Genomic DNA, 16,621 nt, shown 5'->3' with positions numbered 1-16,621 from the left:
CAAGACAAGGAGGTACGAGAAGCAAAGTCTTGCTAGCCTTGTCCCTTCAGATTCTATCCTGGGCAGAAAACAATTTAAAGTCCCTAACAGCAGTTCACTTAAAAGGGGATCTGAATCTAGTGGCCGACTTTCTAAGCAGAGAAAGGATACTAGAGGCAGAGTGGAGTCTAAACAAGGAGGTATTCCAAAAATTAACAGAGAAATGGGGAGCTCCTCAGATAGACCTGTTCGCATCACAGAAGAATTCAAAGGTGAAAGCCTATTATTCACTAAACAGGCAAGATCAGGCGAGGGGCTGGATGCGCTGACACAACCGTGGAACTTCCACTTGTGCTACGCCTTTCCCCCCTTTCAAATGATCCCTTTGGTGTTAAAGAAATTACAAGAGTCAACAAGTATGATCCTAGTTGCTCATTTTTGGCCCAAGAGGCCCTGGTTTGCAACTATACAGAGGATGGCGGTGGAACCTCACTGGGTCCTTCCAAATCAAAAAGATCTCTTAACCCAGGGTCCCCTTCAGCATCCAAATATCAACCAGCTCAAGCTGACGGGGTGGTTACTGAAGAGCAGATTCTAAAAAGTAAAGGCTTCTCAGATAAACTGGTGTCGACCCTGTTAAGTAGCCGTAAAAAGGTTACCAGAGGTATTTATTTTAAAACATGGAAGCGGTTTAATTCCTGGTGCATGACTAAAAAATGTTCACCACAGGAATTGCCTTCAATTTTAGAGTTTCTCAATGAAGGAATGGAGATGGGTTTGGCAGCCAGTACCCTAAAAGTGCAAGTGGCTGCATTGTCAGTTTTTCTTGAGAGAAAGTTATCTCAAGAGCCGTTTATAATTAGATTTTTTTAAAGCATTGGCCAGGCTTAGGCCAATACCTTTTAAATCCTTTCCTAAATGGGATTTATCATTGGTGCTACAGGGGTTGATCAAATCACCTTTTGAGCCCCCAGAGGAAGCAACTATAAAATTATGGTCGCTCAAATTAGTCCTGTTGGTAGCAATTACCTCGGCCAGAAGAGTTAGTGAATTACAAGCTCTATCTATAATAGAACCCTTTTGCTTTATATTTCCAGACCGGGTAGTGCTGAAAACTGACCCGGGGTTTTTGCCAAAAGTTGCAACCGTTTTTCATAGGGCTCAAGAGATAATTTTACCTACTTTTTGTCCTACACCATCCAACTCTGAAGAGGAGTCTTTCCATACTCTGGATGTGAGAAGATGTTTACTTCATTATTTAGAAATCACGAGAGACTTTAGGAAGTCAAATTCTCTTTTTATTCTTTTCTCTGGATCTCGTAAGGGTCATAGCGCTTCCAAAAGCGCTATAGGCAGATGGCTAAGAATGGCTTCTCCAGGTCGGATTTGTAAAGCGGCCACGTGATCAAGCCTCTCCACCTTCACCCGCCACTACAGGTTGGACTTGCTATCAGCATCGGAACAATCGCTCGGCAGGAAAGTCCTGCAGGCGGTGGTCCCACCCTAGAGTAAGTACTCTTTTATCATCTCCAGGTGCTGTCCTGAAAGTCGAGGGGAGAAAAACCCTAGTTAGACTTACCGGTAACGGTATTTCTACGAGTCTTTCAGGACAGCACCGATGACCCGCCCTAATGGTTTGTGTAACATGTGGTGTTATTGCTATGTTTTGCTTATCTAATTTCAGCATGGCTGGAGGTACTCTGTGAACAACTGAGGCCATGGTGGAAGCGTCCGGTCTTTAAAGAAAAAACTGACTGCAGTGTTTCCTGGGAAAAGTGGGTGGAGCTGCGCTCTCTCCAGGTGCTGTCCTGAAAGACTCGTAGAAATACCGTTACCGTTAAGTCTAACTAGGGTTTTTTTCTGCCATTACCTTATACAGCCCACTTCCGGTTTCTTGTCTGGAAAAAAGCCTAGGCTTATCACATCATGCACAGCTCTCTCTCCTGAGAGTTTGCCAGGAAGGGAGAGGGGGGGGGGTCATAAGAGGGCCAATGAAAGCTGCAGAGCTGGAGGTGTGCCTCTGTGTATCTGTGTAAATCCAGGAAGTGAACAGGCAGCAGCTTCAGCTGCCCACAGTTAAAACGATTGCAGCCAGACTCAGTGGAGGGAGATTTCTGCAGCATATTTGGCAATTACAGAATCACAGTATATATTAAAATAATATGTAAAGTGGTTGGAGGGAAGCTTCAGAATGGCAAAGATGTTTTTATTACAAATTAAGTAAGCAGACTGCAGTTCCTCTTTAACTGCATCTACAGGGGGTCCCCTACTTACAAACATCCGACTTACAAACGACTCCTACTTACAAACGGAGGGAGACAACAGGAAGTGAGAGGAAATCTACCACTAGGAAGGGAAATTCACTCCTGTAAGAGTTAATATGGGTAAAAGGTGTCTCCACTGATGCTTTATCACCTATCCTTATTTCCCTATTAACCCCAAATTTTCAAAATCCAATTGTCATTGGGACAGAAAGTGAGGTGAAATCTTCTGAACAGGGGCACAGACAGCAAAACAAATGTTACAGGGGTGATAACCCTTCCCTATGCTATCTACAAAACTTAAAAATAGATTTTTTGGCTGGAGCTACACTTAAAAAATGTACCTGTTCCGACTCACAAACAGATTCAACTTAAGAACAAACCTACAGTCCCTATCTTGTTTGTAACCCGGGGACCCCCTGTACTGTGAATTTTGAAGTGGTTGTAAACCCTTACATATACCCAGAGAAGTGACTGGCTTCAGGTGATACACAGAGGTGAAACAAATCCTCCTACATACACAAGTTGTGCCCATTTATCTACAGCCGTCTTTCTACTACATTCAAAGTGCAGAATTTACACAGGATCTCTTAGCTCTGAAAACAAGGGGCGGAAAGCTGAAGTTACATTAGTGAAGCCCTGAGAGCTGATTGGAGTGAAGGGACAAACCCTCCTTCACACAACACACAGGAACAGAGCTGAGGCTGTCAATCCCGTCCCCCGTCACTTTTTTTCTCAGTGTCAGGAACAGGAGAGTGGACAGAAATGACACTTAGGGCTTTGGAATGAGACAAGTAATAGAAAGATATGTTTTGTTCATATTTTGTGTCTGAGGTTTACAACCATTTTAAGGATGAATTGCCCCATAGGGCCTCTACCTAAAGAGGTTGTAAGGACTTGTTTTAGACTGTATTCACAGTTTAAGAACATCAATATACTTGAATGTTCATATCTTGGTCAATGACCATTACAGCTGTTGGTGGGAGCAGTCAAAATTCCACAAATTTCTTTTGCTTACGTAGGGTTACATATAATATATACAGTACTAGGGGTGGAGGCAGATGAACCTACACATTCATCGCCTCATTTAAAGTCCCATAATTCCCCTCCCCCTCTCTCTTTTCTTGCGTAGGGTTACAATAAACCAAAAAAGCTGATCTGCTTGTGTGTGCTTTCAAGAGTAAAGTACTCTGCAGTTCTAATAAAGGAATAAGATCCTTTGCAGGTTAATTATGATATGCCAATGAATTTGAAAGTCACCGGTTACAGATCAGTAAAATTCACAGTTCACTGCAAATCAGCAAATCTTATACCGTTCAGGCCTTTCCAAGAATAATCATCTCTCACTATACATGAACTGCAATAGATGACAATGTCTACAAAAACTTCACTTCCTGACTTGGGGGCAATAGTGGAACTACTTGCATATAGGCAGTTTGGCACATGTGCAGCATCCAGCCCTCCTGCCAGCATCTTATCACAATCAGGCAGGCTAAAATACACAGCAGCTGGACACCTTCCTCAGCAGTCCCTAAATGCATATTAGCCTTAAATGACAGAACCACCCAGCACAGTGTCCAGCCATTGTGCATTTCCCTCTATTCTAGAGCTTGGAAGGCTGCAAGCAGCAAGGCTGGATGCTGCACCTATGCCTCCCAGGCACCTAAAGATTTTGGGATTTGGCAGCGACAAGCCACACCATCTGTGTGCTTATGACTCAAAACTTGCCTGGTTTTCAACCCTTTTGTGAAATGCAAAAATTGTGCTCCTACTGCAATCTGTGTCTTTGTTGGAAATATTCAGCCCTTTTCCTGTCTTAGTGACTAAACATGAAGTAAGGGAAAATTGCCATAACAGGACAGAGATGTGGTCAAATCTGGCAGAGGTTCTAACCCTTCTCCACTCTATCAAAAACTAAAATGAAACTATTGGCTTATTTCCAATTCAGGCTAAGCATTTAAATATCAAGAATTCACAATTACCATACATGCATCTTTATGAGGTTGTAATGTGGAACTTACGTGAAAGGATAAACCATAGCAGCCACCGAAGGTTCAGAGCGTGAACAGACATAGTCAAAATCCAGCATGCCTTGCACAGCCCGGGTCTGCATACCCCAGACAATAGATTTGGTGTGACGGCTAAATAGTGTAGTGGCCTTTGCTGCAATAGATAAAACACTGATTAGTGAGAGAAGAGTGGTAAAAGGGATAATGAGGGGCAACAGACACAAGAATGAATCTAAGCAGAGAGGTGGCAAGGACAATAAGCACACAGAGATCCAAAGAACATGGGCACCCAACAAAAAGGTATGCATCTACAGAATTTCAGATGGACAATCCACTTTCCTCACCATTTCTCCGCTATCATGCATGCCACATAACTGTAAAAGTTTGAAAGCAATTACTTTTTTTTGGCAAATGAATACATCCTTTGTTCTGAAGCATTAATAGTTAACCAGTCTAAAAGGTCATTTGGCAGGCAGCTAAAAAGCTGCAATTAGTTAATTTGTCCAAAAAAAAGGAAGGAGGTAAAGCAGGGTCCATTCTACCCAAATCACACATATTAACAGGCCAGTAACATTGGAGTTCAACTCGGTAAACACATTTTAACTAGCGCTTGGGTATAAAATGGCAATGGATGACCTGCTATCCACTGGGGAAAATGAATTAAAAAACAAATCTGGAAGCCAAAAAAAAAAATGGCAAGCCTCAGGTTATCTACTGAAAAAAACATTACATGGTGCACATGTCAAACAAAACATTGAGCGAAGTGCATTTTTTTAACCACCTAAGGACTTGCTATGGTATACAGTTCACAGTTAAGCCTTCATGATGTTTATGGAACATCCATCCTCTGCCTTCAAGCAGATTTCACATTATTATTGTACTGGAGTTGGGAAACACAGAAAAACGCTTATTTGGTTACGTGCAGAAAAAAAAAAAAAAAAAAAAAAAAAAAAAAAAAAAGGCCGATTTAAGCTCTGGGTACATTAAAATGTGGTGTGTTACTGCCAATAATAAGACAAAAAAAAGGATATACTACAACCACACAGCCATACTGCAGACCTGGTTGTTTTTAAAGGGAAACTGCACAAAGCAAAACAGCTGTATGAGAAGTATGGTTGCACCGATACCACTTTAAGACCGAGTACCAATACTTTTTTTCAAGTACTCGCCGATACTGATACTTTTATGTGACACTAATATGCAGCACTGATGACGTGTGTCAGTAGATTTTTTTTTTTACAATTTTATTTTATCATTTTTTAATTTTTTTTGTTATGTTTTTTACAATGCTCAGAGGCGATGTAGACGGTTTCAGTGTGTTTTTTAGTTTTTATTTTTTTTACAATTTAACCTTTTAAATATTTATTACAATTCTTTTTTTTCCCCTTTTTTATTTTTATTTTTTTATCAGCCCTGTTGGGGGGCTTTGGTGAGATATCAGGGGTCTGAGCAGACCCCTGCCATCTCTCTTTTAAAAAACAGAGAAAGGGACTAAGGACACAGATTCCCCAGTCCCTTTCTCTGCAGCCTCAGCTTCACTGGATAGAATGGAGAGGAGACAGAGGCTCCTCTCCATTCATAAACTGAAGCATCGTAAACAAAGTTTACAATGCTCAGTTATGAATGGATAGAGTCAGTGATCACTGACTCTGTTCATTCGGAAAAAGAAGGAGTCGGTAAATGACATATTTACCGGCTCCTTCCTCCGCCCTCCATCCTGACAGATCGAGCACGGAGGGGGACAGGAGGAGGATATGGGGACAGTCGGGGTGATCAGTGCGGCGGCGGGGGGAGTTACAAGCACCGATCCACCTGTATAGCTTTCCATAAAGCAGCCGACAGCCTCTTCTCCTCCTCTCCCTCCTGCGGCTTTCAGCTGCTTTATTGAAATTTCTACGGGGGGGGGGGGGGGGATCAGTGTGTCAGCCCACTACAGACATGAAATTTAAATATGACCATTTTTGTTGCGAATTTGAAAATGTGAGAAATATTCCATCCACAAAAGTTTGGTAAGACTTCATTATCCCAGGAACTCTCTTTACCAAAGGCTTAATTTTAGCAACGTATATAAATGCCATGGCAGGTACCCACTTACACAAAAAAGACAACAGAGCTTTTCCTGACTATTTCCATGGCATCCAGGAGCTGTACTAAAATACGCTGGGGGTGGCCTAGTGCATGGAGCAGTAGGTTGTGTGTCTCCTCGGCTCCCGCACATCCCGGGTTACAGATAGCCCCCACAGACCTCTAATCATCTCACGATGGGGAGGAAAGGCAGTGGGGAGGAAAGGCATTAGAGAGGGCTGCTGGACTCCCGGACCGCCAAAAGAGGGCGAGATTGGGCGTTTCTTTACCCGATCTGAGCCACACCGCAGCGTCTCCCCCTCGTCCAAGATGACGTCGACCTGCTCCTCCTCACAGCACACAGGTGAGCACTCGGCATCGCACTCACTCCCCACAAGAGTCTGACCGTGACTCAGTCCACTCAGGCTGCCACTCTCCAGAACCACAACACTCCAGTGTAGGTTGGGACATGGAGGCCTACATTAAAGACCCTCCCGACCAGTTATGACTTTCAGGCCTATGTAAAAACGCTAAAACACTCCTACAAACAGGAAATCTCTGACCTCCGCAGGGATTTTACCGGCAGGCTGGAAGATACTGAACAATCTGTAGAAGCCACAGTATCACAGATTAATGTACATAAGACTATTCTCCAGGAACGCAAGATACAAATCCAGCAACTCTTATCATCAAGATGACCAGGAGAAATGAAGCAGGCGTAATATACGCATACGTGGTCTACCTGAGACTGTAGAGACCAAAGATCTAGCCTTTGCAGCCACGGTAATGTTTAACCAACTCCTCCAAAAGCCTGAAGACGCCACCCTGGAACTAGATCGCATCCACGGGGCCTTGGGCCCTAAGAATCCCAACCCTGCTTTCCCCAGGGATGTTATCTGCAGAGTTCATTTTTATGCAGTTGAAGCTGAAATCATGCAAGCAGCTCGCAAGCAAGATTCCAACCTTTTGAATGGCACACGGGTCTCATTACTACCTGACCTGTCTAAGCTGGCCCTGGATATGAGCAAAGATTTGAAACCACTCACGGGCGCCCTCCAAGCTAAACAAATGAAATACCACTGGGGATTTCCGTTCCAAGTAGTTGCATCACATGAGGGCAAATCTGCGATCTTCCCACTTCCCTTGGAACATTCGAGCTCCCTCAGATTGCTACCTCGGACTGGCCTCTGAAAGCTGCTGCCCCTGGTCTCCCTTTATCTACTGGATGGCCGTCCTCTAATTTATTTAAATGGGCTCCAAGCTACCAGTTTATGATGTTTTTTTTTTCTTTTTGTTGTTTAATGCCTGGTTTGCGTGGGCCACTCTGTGCACTGACCATGTTCCCCGCTTTAGGGTTTTCAGTGACCATAGTGGCTCTGGTTGTGATATATACTATAGGGTTACACACTTGGTCTTTTTGGCCACAGTTCTATTTTGTTTTTACTAGTCACCACTGGAGGGCAGCGCCTCCTCATATACTTGATAGCTGTTTTAATAATAGCTCAGCTGGTCTGCGACCCATTGCTCAAGGCCCATTGCCCATTGATAAAGGTAATGTGCGCTGAATTTTTCCATAGGTCAACGTGTTGCAGATTGACTGACCCCTCTCTGTGGTCTGTATTCTTGCCTTTTCTTTTTTCTCTTCTACCTTCCTTTTGGCTCCTCTGGTACTCTTATATGAATACGAGTTCTCTGAATCAGTATCTCCTAGTTCAGTCCATTTTATTTATTAAATAGCTACCCCAATTTCCCTGAAAGTATCCTCCTTAAACTGCAGAGGCTTCAATGCCCCTGAAAACTATAGCTAGACATTGTATCATTTTTATAAGCTTCGTACCAAATTCTTTTACTGCAAGAAACCCATTTACATTCTGATACAATCCCCCGCTTACTTCATAAACAATATCCCACTTGGTTTCATCGTACCAATCCCTCTGCCAGATCTAAGGGGGTCGCCATAGCCTTTCATTGTTCCTTTACACCTGACATTATAGACTCCTTTTGCAATCAGTCTTTACTATTGTTAACGTATGTTCTCCCAACCAGGACCAACTAAGTTTCCTCTCTTCTGCGATGTCCCGTTTAGAGTCCTTTGGCTACACAAACATAATTTTTGGAGGGGACTTCAATATTGCCTTGGTTCCACGCAGTGACTCTCCTTCGGGTAAGTCCTCAACATCCCCTGCCTCCCTGACCAAGATTTGTTTGCTTTTTTCCAAATTTTTCACTGGTAGATGTGTAGCGGGTGCTAAATCCCTCAGGGGGGGACTACACATATTTTTCCCCTGCACACTCGTCATATAGTCGCATTGATTTTATGATGGTCTCTCAGTCCCTCCTAGATTATACACCTACTTCATCTATTGGAATGAGACTTTGTTCTGACCATGCCCCTACCTTACTCCATCTCTTTATACACGACACAGTATTTTTCTATACCTACATTTTTGTACCATTGCACTCATTGTTATGATTATATGTTTGTCATTTTCTAACTTTGTTAAAATGAAAAAATACTTATTCAACCCTGAAATACTCTGGACACGGTCTAGCACAGCCCTCAAAATTTCCACTCGCCTACTCACATTTTGTGAGTGGAAAACAATTGCTGGTGAGTGTGGGGCTGCCTTGTGGGGGGGGAGAGCCCTTCTCCCAGCATTCGCCCGGGGGAAAAGAGAGACGGCCGGATTATCACAGAGCGGGGAACATCGCTGTAACAGCTTTCATTTAAATTGCCAAGTGTTCCCTGCGCTCACCGACGCATACAGCCGTGCTCCCTGCCCCGGCTACTTTGATAGACATAACACCGGACCAATGCCGGGATGCGTGACGTATATCAAAGTACCCGGGCCGGGCTGTATGTGACGGCGAGCACGGGGAACACTTGGCAATTCAAATGGTTACAACAATGTTCCCAGCTCTGTGATGATCCGGTCGGCAATCCTCTTCCTCTCTTTCCCTGCACTGGTGAAGCGGCATTAATGAACACAGGTGAGGCTGCAGTGATGGGCACAGGTGAGGCTGCAGTGATGGGCACAGGTGAGGCTGCAGTGATGGGCACTTTAATTTTGTAACTTCTGCATAAAACATTTAAGTGTCATTACATGAGATAATTTATGAGGGCGTGTTTAAGGGCGGAATTAGGGGCGGGCAGGGTAGGGGTTGGGTGGGGCAACTGGTGTTGAGTAACCGTTAAGGCCCGGCTAGTAGCTCAGGACTTGAAATTTTGAGCCCTGGTCTAACATGAGCATTTAAAGAGCTACTACAGTGGGGAAAAAAAGTATTTAGTCAGCCACCAATTCTGCAAGTTCTCCCACTTAAAAAGATGAGAGAGGCCTGTAATTGTCATCATAGGTATACCTCAACTATGAGAGGCAAAATGTGGAAACAAATCCAAACAAACAATCACATTGTCTGATTTTTGAAAGAATTTATTTGCAAATTATGTTGGAAAATAAGTATTTGGTCACCTACAAACAAGATTTCTGGCTCTCACAGACCTGTATCTTCTTCTTTAAGAGGCTCCTCTGTCCTCCACTCATTACCTGTATTAATGGCACCTGTTTGAACTTGTTATCAGTATAAAAGACACCTGTTCACAACCTCAAACAGTCACACTCCAAACTCCACTATGGTGAAGACTAAAGAGCTGTCGAAGGACACCAGAAACAAAATTGTAGACCTGCACCAGGCTGGGAAGACTGAATCTGCAATAGGCAAGCAGCTTGGTGTGAAGAAATCAACCGTGGGAGCAACAATTACAAAATGGAAGACATACAAGACCACTGATAATCTCCCTCGATCTGGGGCTCCACGCAAGATATCACCCCGTGGGGTCAAAATGATCACAAGAACGGTGAGCAAAAATCCCAGAACCACACGGGGGGATCTAGTGAATGACCTGCAGAGAGCTGGGACCAACGTAACAAAGGCTATCATCAGTAACACACTACGCCGCCAGGGACTCAGATCCTGCAGTGCCAGACGTGTTCCCCTGCTTTAGCCAGTACATGTCCAGGTCCGTCTGAGGTTTGCTAGAGAGCATTTGGATGATCCAGAAGAGGATTGGGAGAATGTCATATGGTCAGATGAAACCAAAGTAGAACTGTTTGGTAGAAACACAACTCGTCGTGTTTGGAGGAGAGAGAATGCTGAGTTGCAACCAAAGAACACCATACCTACTGTGAAGCATGGGGGTGCCAACATCATGCTTTGGGGCTGTTTCTCTGCAAAGGGAACAGGACGACTGATCCGTGTACATGAAAGAATGAATGGGGCCATGTATCGTGAGATTTTGAGTGCAAACCTCCTCCCATCAGCAAGGGCATTGAAGATGAAACGTGGCTGGGTCTTTCAGCATGACAATGATCCCAAACACACTGCCAGTGCATGGAAGGAGTGGCTTCGTAAGAAGCATTTCAAGGTCCTGGAGTGGCCTAGCCAGTCTCCAGATCTCAACCCTATAGAAAACCTTTGGAGGGAGTTGAAAGTCCATGTTGCCCAGCGACAGCCCCAAAACATCACTGCTCTAGAGGAGATCTGCATGGAGGAATGGGCCAACATACCAGCAACAGTGTGTGACAACCTTGTGAAGACTTACAGAAAACGTTTGTTATATATCCTGTGTTGGCAATATGTCAAAGTATTGAGATGAACTTTTGATATTGACCAAATACTTATTTTCCACTATAATTTGCAAATAAATTCTTTCAAAAATCAGACCATGTGATTGTCTAGATTTGTTTCCATATTTTGTCCCTCATAGTTGAGGTATAACTATGATGACAATTACAGGCCTCTCTCATCTTTTTAAGTGGGAGAACTTGCACAATTGGTGGCTGACTAAATACTTTTTTGCCCCACTGTATATGCTGAAAAAAAATGTTGAGTGGCCCTGGGCAGAGTACTGAACATTTGTAGTTTGTTTCACAATCCAGACACTTGCAAAATATAAAAAATGGCAGCAATGTAAAAAGATGAAATATTACTTAATATTATAACAAAGGAGATCAGTCCCACAATAACTGAACTACTGGTGAACAACACTAAAATACTTTGTTCTTTATTGTCTGTTGTGGGAAATGGGAAGATATTCAGAGAGTAAGGATATATGCAGCTGCATGATACCCAACTAAGATTTTCTATCTTCTTTTGTCCCTCAAAAGACTTCTAGAAGGTGGTTATAGATTACGTACAAAAATCTTATTTTTGCACATACAGTAATAGTAATCTAGATTTTGCATACAGATGGAGATGAATGGGGACAAGGCAGCGGAATACACACACTAGGACTGTAAAGACCACAGTGCAGACAGAGCACAGCAAACAACCAGCTCTCAGCTACCAGCCTACCTTTAGCTGGTCCATGTATGGCCGCTGTATCTGTTAAAATGAAACAGTTAGGGTGCACTCCAAAAATGTAAGATTCAAAAGTGATGCAAAATGAAGGCCCTGTAAAATGTATCATATGCTTTCCTATAAGCTCGTCAAGTAATTTATTAAAGAGGATCTCTCCCTAGGAACAAAACATTAAGTCAGCCGCTACAAATATTGTAGCGGCTGACTTTTAATAAATGGACACTTACCTGTGCAAGGATCAAGCACCGTCCTCACCCGAGCCGGTTCTTCACTGGTCTTCAGGTCCCAGCGCTTGCCTCTTTAGTGTCGGAGGCCAGCTGTGACTCGTGGCTTCACAGCCAGCTTCTCACTGCGCTTCTGTAGCCTTCTGGGATCCTTGACGTGTCCCAGAAGGCTGGGGGCAAAAACCTGCCCCCCCCCCTCCCCCCCCCCCCAAAAGAGTCTGATGGGTGGAGGAGTTCTAATTTAAGGAAACCTACACGCTGAGAAATGGGGGGGGTATTATTATTGACCTCGTCTTCAAAAAATATGTTAGTTGTGTCTGTTAATCTAAGCCAAAAAGCTTGAATATCCAAAATAAGCTTGCGGATCAGTAGGTCCTACTTCACTCAAAGGCTAAATGCCAATAATGTGCCTCAAAGCACACAAACCAGAGATGGCCAGGCAAGTTCAACTTTTTGTATCCACCCAGCATGGTATGACAGCTTAGGCACTGCTATGACCAATAACAAGAGGTTTTCCTTCTTTTCTCTCCTCAAATGTAACAATAAAGCTGGCTATTACATGGTTAGTTTTGTTTTTTTTCTCAGCCAGCCATAAACAACTAGGATGAAGGAATCTCCTCCCGTTGGGATACTGTATTCGACTGTGGACCGGCTGCTGTTGGAATACACTGATCAGTGGCTGCAACCACCTGGCTGCAGCTGCTGATCGACAAACATTTTCCAGCATGTCCCTTTGACAGAAGTAGATCAAGCAATCAACTTCTGTCAGGTGTGGACAGCCACACACCAATTAGAATTTGGTTTCCTGCTAAACCCACCGAATCTCGATTAGTGTATGGCCAGCATTAATCTAAGCTTTCCAGCCAGAATAAATTTATCTCATGAAGGTGGCATGTAGAAATAGCACACAGTATCCCCCCAGTGCCATAAAAGATGGAAATATTTAAAATAAATGTGGCCAGCAGATGCAAACCTAACCTTATAAAGATTATAGTTACTGTAAATGAAATGGAGAAATAAAGAATTTGAAGACACAGAAAAGGTATTAGAAGACTAAATTACCACTAGGTAGAGTCGGCTTGGCCTTTTTAGCTGGAGTGATGTCCTCTTGTCTGGATTCGGAGAATGATGCCGTTCTACTGGGTGCAGGAGTCTACAGGACAAAACTTAGCTTTCAGAAAAATACCTAGACAATATCAACAGCTGCTCAATGAGAGTCCAGACAAATACTTTTTTTTTCAGAGACAGGGAGATTGATTTACTAAAGGCAAATATACTGTGCTTTGCAAGTGCAGTTGATCACAGTATATTTGCTCTAGATCTGAGGAAAAAGCTCTGCTAATTTCTATCATCCAATCATGTGCAAGCAAAAATGCTGTTTTTTTATTATCCTTGCAAGGGATTGGGTGATCTTGGCAAAGTGAAGCTTTACCTCAATTACTAAGCTCTGGAGCAAGTGTACAGTATATTTAGTAAATCAACCTCAATATCTAAGCATGACACATAGCACCTTAACTGTAAATCATACTATTCACATAACAAACATAATTTGAATTGGTGTAAGACATAAAACATAAGTAAATTGCAGCGTGCTCAAGTATAAATCATTTATAAGAGCAGAAACATAGGCACATATTCATTTTTTGGGCTACAATAACATTTTAGTCTTGACACTTGTAAATGCACTTCTAAACATTTATGAAGAGTTCAGTTTAGTTCTATTGACATGTGCGACAACCTATGTCAGTTTTCAACCATCTACTTTTATATTTGAACAGAAAATCTAAGCTGACCTAAGAGCCCTTGCACACTGGGGCGTTTTAGCGGCATTTTACCGTCGGTATGCGGCCCCTAGGGGGGCGGTTTTACCCCCCGCTAGCGGCCGAGAAAGGGTTAAATACCACCGCAAAGCGCCTCTGTAGAGGCGCTTTGCCGGCGGTATAGCCGCGCCGTCCCATTGATTTCAATGGGCAGGAGCGGTATACACACCGCTCCTTCACCGCTCCGAAGATGCTGCTAGCAGGACTTTTTTTACCGTCCTGCCAGCGCATCGCTCCAGTGTGCAAGCCCTCGGGGCTTGCACACTGGAATGAAAGCAGCGGCACTTTCGGGGCGGTTTGCAGGCGCTATTATTAGCGCAATAGCGCCTGCAAACCGCCCCAGTGTGCAAGGGCTTTAAGTAAAGTGATATTAAAGATTAGTTTTCTTATGGGAATACTCGTGCGGGCTCGATCCTCAATCCAACTCCAAACATCCTGGCCACCCTGCCCTGTCGAACCCTGCTGCACATAGTGGCAGTGATGCCCTGTGATGCCAGGTATAGTAGTCCATGTACTATACACTGCAGTACACCCCTCCAGAGTGAGCATCCATAATGGCAAGTGTTCATTAGTCAGCACAACCACATGACCAAACTGACCAATGATAAGCGCTTCTTTCTTCTGGAATGCCTTACCAGAAGAAAAAGCCTCAAATGCACTTCTCACTGGTCAGTATGGTCACATGATTGCACTGACCAATGAAAGCTTGCCATTGCAAGTATTATGATAGATACTCACTCCGGGGATGTGAATTTTGGTGTATGGACTGGTACATGAGAAACGCAGAACATAACGGTTGCTATGTGCAGTGGGGTCCAGAGTGGAGGCCAGGATATTTGGAGTTAGTTTACCTTTCCATATTTTTTTATGAAAACCTTTTAATGGAACCTTAGATGTAGATGTAAGGCAGTCATCAGAGTCCAAAATAGATCTGATTTCCAAAATATTTAAGCAGGTGTATGTATCTAATATGTAAAACATGGATTTCATCTGTGTACTGGTGCATAGAAACAGACTTTTAAAACCACTTGCACAATACTGCCTGAAAAAACTGTTTTCAGGCATACCATTTTTTTTTTTTTTTTACTGATCTAAAATGCAGCACATAGTTTGCTATGTCCCTGTACATGCAGATGTGCAAACAAGCTTTGTTCAGATCTGAGTACACAGTCAGTATTTTGCACCAATCCAAGCAAATATGAAACTGCAAAAAAAGGCCTAACAAATGCTAAATACATCTAAAAATGCTGATGCTCAAACATTAGTACCGTGTGCAAGAGGCCTTAGGGCTTGATACTTTGTGCATGGGAAAACACTGCATTTTAGTGTGCAGAAAGTGTCCATTTTGGCTGGCGTTTTGGTCGGCGAGGCCTTGCCATTGTAAAGTACGGCGTACAGTTTCCTTTTTTTTCTTGATCATCACTGAAATGTCACAAGTAAAAGTCAATTCATTTCTATGCACCATAGCTCAGCTGTGGTGCATAGAAATGGAGGGAGAAATAGAGCTGTGAGTGAACTGCAGTGTGGGATGGAAAAATGCTGAACGGCTGCAGATTTCTGCACTGCAGCTTACACGAAGGCTGTGCTGAATTTTGAACAGTGTACATATTTGGTAGCACAACACAGATCTTCAAATACTGTCCAAAGGATTTAATTGAATAAAGATCACATCACAGTACAGGAGTGCAACGTTTCAGAGCCACACAGGACTGTCAGGCAAGTGTGAACAGGACAAAACTGTTTTCTGTATTTCTACCACAGGTCCGCACACAGATGTGAACAAGTCCTTAAAAAGTGCAAGTTCACCTTTACAGAAAAATCTGTAAGGTGAACTAACACAGATCCCCCTCCTCACCCCCCCCCCCCCCCAGTCCCGCTGACCTGGGCTTAGAAATCCCCTCGGCTTTCTCTCCTCTTCCCGCCCACTGATAGGATGGGCTACGTGGCTCCTGATTGGTCGGCACCACCCATGTGGCGGCGCTGACCAATTAGAATGCTCCTAAAGGTACCACCTGATTGACTAAATTTTGGAGATTAAGCAAAGGCAATTTCTAAGCCCCAGACCGATGACACGGCTATACCAGGGCTCAAATCGGGATATCCCCATGCTCCAGCTCAGCAGGACTGGGGGGACAGGGTCCTGTGTAAGTTCACAGATTTTTCTGCAATGGTGAACTTACCTTTTAAGCCGGCCATAGACGATCCATCTATGGGCAGGCTGTGGTTGTACTGAAATTGGTCTATCTAGTACGATTACTGAAACTGGCTTTTAGACCCATGGTTGAAGGAAAGAAAATTGCTTGATGTACAAAAGCCAACAGCCCTCTGCAGATGTATCAAACTGTATATGTAGAAGAAGTTTATCTCTCACTTACTGAAGAGCTGCCACTGGCATTCAGCAGAAAGTTTGCAGTATGTGCTGCAGTGGGAGGCTGGTTTGGTATTGGTCGGTGGCCCAGTGCCATGCCCACAATGGCTGTCATGTGAGTCTCTGTGCCAAACACATGGATGGGAATTCCTGTAGTTTTTCCTGTGGGACACAAAAAGGAAAAATATATTAGCAACAGGACTTATCAGTGTATAGCCAAGCTTTATATACTTTTTACTGAGGAGGTGATTTGTGCTTGGTTCAAATAAACTGTAAAGAAAACAGGCATGTAACTGTGTAGAATCTAAGGGTACTGGCGGTATTCTAGGCAGAATATTACCCACTTACCTACTTCACCCATGACACGAAGTCCCTCCTGATAGTTTGGTCCTCCTCGCCTCACAAATATTGTGACTTCATGTTCCTTTAATGGTCCCTGGAAATCCTTAATAGCTCTTACAATACCCTAAAGGTACAGAAAAAAAAAAAAAAAGGAGGAAGAGATCAATATTGGTTTAAGTCAAAATTTGTCTCATTT

General features: G+C 43.4%; 1 protein-coding gene across 2 annotated transcripts in view; it reads right to left on the bottom strand.

Annotated features, from left to right (window-relative positions):
- ACLY (ATP citrate lyase) overlaps positions 1–16,621 on the bottom strand; it is a 149,591-nt gene that overhangs the window by 52,451 nt on the left and 80,519 nt on the right. Inside the window, exons 11-15 of one of the 2 annotated variants that reach the window (XM_073606120.1) lie at positions 16,432–16,549; positions 16,091–16,245; positions 12,958–13,048; positions 11,666–11,695; positions 4,262–4,403 (exon numbers count right to left, since the gene is read on the bottom strand). In XM_073606120.1, coding sequence (XP_073462221.1) covers positions 4,262–4,403; positions 11,666–11,695; positions 12,958–13,048; positions 16,091–16,245; positions 16,432–16,549 — 536 coding nt within the window. The remainder of the gene's footprint in view (positions 1–4,261; positions 4,404–11,665; positions 11,696–12,957; positions 13,049–16,090; positions 16,246–16,431; positions 16,550–16,621) is intronic. The other variant, XM_073606121.1, reaches the window with a different exon arrangement.

The sequence above is a fragment of the Aquarana catesbeiana genome, linkage group LG12 (assembly GCF_042186555.1).
Source record: "Aquarana catesbeiana isolate 2022-GZ linkage group LG12, ASM4218655v1, whole genome shotgun sequence".
Lineage (NCBI taxonomy): Eukaryota > Metazoa > Chordata > Amphibia > Anura > Ranidae > Aquarana > Aquarana catesbeiana.
This window is presented reverse-complemented; position numbering and strand designations above follow the sequence as displayed.